Genomic DNA, 5400 nt, shown 5'->3' with positions numbered 1-5400 from the left:
TCAAGTCAACTATCTTAACCTTTACAATCTATTGGACTCAACAATGTGAATACCTCCAGTAAAATATGAGCCAATAGACCAAATTCCAGCAATTTCTAAGTCAGCCAAGGATGACCAAAGTACTTCAAAATACTGAGCAAACCATTAATGTTCTTAGGTTTAACCCATATGTTCACGTAACTTAGAAACAAAGATCACACAGCATTTGACTTTCTCCAAAAAAGATTTATTAAACAGTTTTCTTGTTTGCAGCTGCAACCTGTAGAAAAAGACAAAAAAAACATCAGCAATAAGTTCAGTCCTACAGGAGACGAGGTACTGTAGTGCCTTTGAAAACTTGAGTTGTCTTCAAGTTGAAAATACAATTAGTTGCAGGGGAGGGAAAAAAAGATGCAATCAAATGATTGATTGACGGTTTATTGTAAGTTTCTAACCACATTAAGGCCCACCACAATTTTGCATTCGAACAGTAAATGTGCAACTCAAGGGAGTAAGATCCTATCTAAAGCAAGATCAAGGGGGGGGGGGGTGTTAGCGCAAAGAGAGTTTGGAAGAAAAACTTGTTACAGTGGCGACCAAAAAGACCACAAATTGTCTTGACAGTACACAGCACAACTCTGACTCGCAAATGAAAAAGCATCAGTCTCTTAAAAAGCCACCAGAAAATACAACACACAAGGGGGCTCTGTGAGGAGGTAGCGGAGCCACACAAACATGCTTCCTGCCAGTTTTGTGCAGCAGGTAGGCGGGGCTGGGCCCAGGTCTGCTCATCTGCATACTGCTCATTAGCATGGGTAAACAAGGAGAAAACTGGTGCCATACGGCAGACTTGCCAAGCATGAAATTCCCTCCTCATGTTTACCCCTTTTACCCTTGGATTATCACAACGCTGCTGCCTCTGATTTTTGACAAGGCCCAACTGTGATTTGTTTTTTAGTGAAAGCAAACAATTCCAGTAGTGTGCCGCACAAGACACATAACACACTTGGCTGGCAGAGAAAAAATTTGCCCAAGGACAACTGCTTTAAAAAGCCTTGCATGCTGAAGTGACACTGGGGCCGTGTACTCCCGCAATAGACAAGGTGTCACATCAAAGTAAAGGGGTGATATTTCTGTGATCACACACACTTATGGCATCATCCTGAGTGTGTCTGAATGTTACATAAAATGCCAAGAGTGTATCATACACAGTCACTGAAAACAACCTTTACAGGGCCAGCATGAGGTTGCATTGACATTAAACAGCCGAGGAGCCCAATACTGGAGCATCTAAATTCCAGCAGTAGGTTAGAACAGCTGTAGGATACATACTGAACTCACCAGTACAATGGCTACCATTTAAGGCACTGGAAGTCCATTACCCTTTGGGTTTTTTCATTATCCAGGCAGTAGGAAACAAATTGTGGCAACGGTGAGAAAGGTCTGGTGGGATTCATTCCTCAGCCACCAGGATTGTTTATATCGTTATGTTAAACCATTGACCAAGGCCATAGTCAGACAACACTTAAAACTGGCTTGACAGCAAATCATTTTCATGTTGCAATATACATCACAAGTACAGCAATTTTGTGATTTGCACGATGCAGTGTATAGCCAATAGTATCAGTGCAAATATTACTCTCGAGTATTCATGCGCAACATCAGTGAATGATTAATCTGTTTTTGATACAGCAAACACTCTGAATGACATCGCCCTTGAGTAACAAACATATTCCGCAGAGAAAAAATGTTTGTTACAACTTGCATCTACTCCCCTCCCATTGCTTTCTGTCAACCCTCATTATTTCAACTAGTCTTGGCCCCTTGTGTACCACATGCTCTGAGTCCACTATGTTAAAATCTTCAAGCCATACTTCTGTGTGAGTAAAAGCACATATAGTATCGAGTAAAAAAACTCATAGGGTTTATGGTACGCTACAAATAATGACATTAATTATGAGTTTATGTACTGCGATCAGTACACTAACACAAGCTGATCCACTCAACAGTTCATGGTACTTAAGTCGTCTCTGAAAGAGAAAGATGCACGTCGGGCATGTGTAATAGCCCATGCATTAAGCAAGTCTGAATTGGGAAAATTATGTAAGTATGTATGGTTTTGCCTGGAGTATGACTAAAATCGAAGTTACTTGTGTGTATGCCACCATAATTAGTGAAGACAGATTAGTTTCTCACCTGGCCAGCAATTCTGTCCAGGTCTCTGGTTCCCTGGGCGGTTAGTCTGCGACCACTGAGGGAAATGAAGAGCAAAAATTAAAACAAGAAAATGGAGGAACATAATAGATAAACCTACATAACTTGGTCAAAAATCAATATACAAAAAATACTTAAGTCTTCAATAACTACTTCTTAACACCACAATGACCACAGTATTGCAGTCAGAGAAAGCCACATATCAATTCTCCATCCTACACACTGTCAAACATTACTAATTACCCTTAAACAAAGGCAATTCTAAGTGGAATTTGATTTTCCTGCACACTTGAACTGAATAAAAACCGAGTCAATTAGTCCTCTCAATACAGTGGGATTGTCGTATTTCTTGCAGGCAAGCAAAATCTAACCATATACATTTAAAAGTCATCCTGAATCGCATTAATGGGTCTCTTTCACATCAATGTTGTGCAATGATGACAATGAAAAGAAAATGAACGACTATGTACAGTGTATTGCAGGAATCGGTGACAATATGTCGAGGGGGGGTGTCAACTACTTGGCGCCTACAGTAGCCCAAAACAGACCACATCATGCCAACTAATACACACTTAATACAAAGAATCCACATACATATGGATTATGTATATGTATTTTTTTCTAACACAGTTGTGTAATTTGTGAGTACTTCATTGCCACTTAAAACTGATTACCTTCAACAACTTGATAACTAAACATTTCTGGCTTTGATATAAAATTTTATCTTATTCTTGTATCTTAGTTGCTGCACATAATAATAATGGCACATACCCATTGGGATCCTTCTCAATCATCTTGAGCAGCTCAAGGGCCTGAAGAACCTTACGAGCCACATTCTTGGATCCTACACTGTAGTGGGCAGGGCATACACCGTTCCTTTGGCGACTTCCATAGATCTTGGTCATGGAGCCAACGCCAGCACCTCCACGGAGGTACAGGTGGCGGACTGTGGATGCTATGGAAGCAGAAGAGATTAGGGTGTTATTCTGCAGTATCAGATGTTTTGATAAGTGGCCTTTCGCCCTCAGTCAAAAAAATAATGACGGAAATGGAGTAGCGCAGTTTAGTGAGCAAGACACCACAGTCAGAGATAAAAAATATAGAATTCAGACTGTCCCCAAGCAGTGAGAGTTTAACCCTGCTTTCAATTACATCTTCAAGCGATGACAGTAAAATCCTTTAAGTCATATCAGCTTTGGAAATGGAAGAACCATTGAAGGGTAAATATTTTGAGAACACTGACCCCAATAATCACAGGTATTAAGTCTCAAAGGCACACATCTTAAATATAAAATAAGCAGAATAAAAACAATAATAACCTGCATGATTAGATATCACCAGTGGTAAAGGGGGAAGTATTTGAGTCAACTGTTAATTGAGCATGAAGTAACAGCAGAGTTTTCTGTGCTGGCATTTCCGAAGCCAAGTCAGTCCACACTGCATTTATGACAGCATCCACTACAACATGGAATCTACAAACTTCTATACATCCCTTCAGTGATGTAAAACGCAGTCCAGCATGTGGTCGAACAATATTGCTGTAATGTATAAATACTTGTCTCCATCAACTGGAAATCTAAAAAGAAAAATCTAATCTCAAAGAGACAGCATGGTCATAAGTAGCAATATTTGGACTTACCAGCTCTGATGTAGAACCAGTTTTCATCACTGGGGGCCAGCTCCTTGTGCTTACCCAGCTTTACAAGGTCCACCCAGTCAGGCACCTTCAGCTTTCCTGACCTGGGGACAGGTGACAAATCTCAGCATGAACTAAACCACAACAGGTTTCTGTTTACTAACATAGCAGGTGTACAATTTATCAAGAGATACACCATGGTACAACAAAGACGGAACCAAGTCAATGCACTTATTTAGCTGATGCTAAGCGACTTACAGTGAGTGCATTCAACAATGAAATACAACTGAAAAACTGCAAGAATCATGCAAGTACATCAAATTCATCATATGCTGAACTACTTCAAGTACTTTAAAAACAATGACTTCACTAAAACTACACTCAATATTTCGCAATTTTCGAAATGCAAGTAATAAAACGTGTGTGAGAAAGCAAAACTCACTTCTTCAGGAAGGCCGCCAGGGCACGGACAAACTCCTGCTGGTTGACGTCTTTCACTGTGACACCTGGCATCTAACGAAGATATGAAAGACAGCCCAACGTTACATTAAATAACTACTAACACACCCGGAGGTTAGAATGAGTTGGTTACCCATAAACACAACTCTTTACATCCGTCCGGATGAAGCTGTTCACAGACCGGTAGAAATAACGCGATCTAACGTTAACGTTACACAGAACGTCAATTGCATCGGGGTAACCGCATCAAGTCCGACTTTGTGCGGGCAACACTGACCAACTCATCTTGAGTTATATATGATATTGATAATAAGAGGAATGTCAATTTAACAAGCCAAGCAGCGAGCCAATAATTTAAGGACGATACATGTGTGCGGGGCTCGGTTACACGCTTTCAACCGGCATTAGCTTCCCTTGGAACTGGAGAGTTAGCCCTCATTAACTAGCATAGCTACCGGACCTGTGTTTGTTCGCCCAATGTAGTTGTTCGTCTTAACTATTTAAAAACAGACAATTCACAGATCACAGTACCCTAGAAGTAGAGCAAATATTAACTTTATACTTCAGCAGTGGATACAATGCTAAATCGTCACAGCTAGCCGCTAGCTAGCAGGCCACACAGTGGAAGCATGGGGGCAGCCATTACTAACAGACCTATAGTATGAGCGGAACATTCAAGTAAAATGATTAAAAAGGAAACAAATACGTAAATATACGCATTCAAAGCTAAACCACTTTGTTAACCAGTACGTTATGCTCTACCTGGCCCGATTCGAGGGTAAAGTAGCGATAATTTCAATACATTTAGTGCAATATAACCGAAGGCAGAAAACAGCGCTTTACCTTGCTTGTGGACAGCAAAGGGAAGAGGGTGGAACGGGGTTTCCAACTCATGTTAAAACGGGCAAATCTCGTTGCATTAACGCGAGATCGAAGCGTTGTTTTTTCCAACGATGCTCTCATCGCAGTCTACCAGTATACCGAACCACTATTATTGTGACAGAGAGAAGTTAAGTAAGTATAGGCGAAATTTATTGATAGTGTTTATACTCTTTAAGTATTTTAAGGCATCCTATATTTACCGAAGTACCAAGCTTTTCCGTGTCATTAAA

General features: G+C 40.5%; 1 protein-coding gene across 1 annotated transcript; it reads right to left on the bottom strand.

The window, feature by feature from the left end:
• Window positions 1–204: 204 nt before the first annotated feature.
• On the bottom strand, window positions 205–5164 carry rps19 (ribosomal protein S19). Its single transcript, XM_041942625.1, has 6 exons — window positions 5132–5164; window positions 4272–4342; window positions 3833–3933; window positions 2965–3148; window positions 2176–2230; window positions 205–259 (listed from the first exon to the last, which is right to left on the bottom strand). The coding sequence occupies exons 2-6, from the start codon at window positions 4340–4342 to the stop codon at window positions 230–232; spliced, it is 441 nt and encodes a 146-aa protein (XP_041798559.1). The 5' UTR covers window positions 5132–5164; the 3' UTR covers window positions 205–229.
• Window positions 5165–5400: the final 236 nt, after the last annotated feature.

The sequence above is a fragment of the Chelmon rostratus genome, chromosome 8 (genome assembly GCF_017976325.1).
Source record: "Chelmon rostratus isolate fCheRos1 chromosome 8, fCheRos1.pri, whole genome shotgun sequence".
NCBI classification, from domain to species: domain Eukaryota; kingdom Metazoa; phylum Chordata; class Actinopteri; order Chaetodontiformes; family Chaetodontidae; genus Chelmon; species Chelmon rostratus.
This window is presented reverse-complemented; position numbering and strand designations above follow the sequence as displayed.

Coding starts and splice junctions, on each gene's coding strand:
- rps19 (XM_041942625.1), bottom strand. CDS start 4,342: ATGCCAGGTGTCACAGTGAAAGACGTCAACCAGCAGGAGTTTGTCCGT. Junction 3,934..4,271: donor CTGGCGGCCTTCCTGAAGAA/GTGAGTTTTGCT, acceptor ACCTGTCCCCAG/GTCAGGAAAGCTGAAGGTGC. Junction 260..2,175: donor TGGACAGAATTGCTGGCCAG/GTGAGAAACTAA, acceptor CTTTTTCTACAG/GTTGCAGCTGCAAACAAGAA.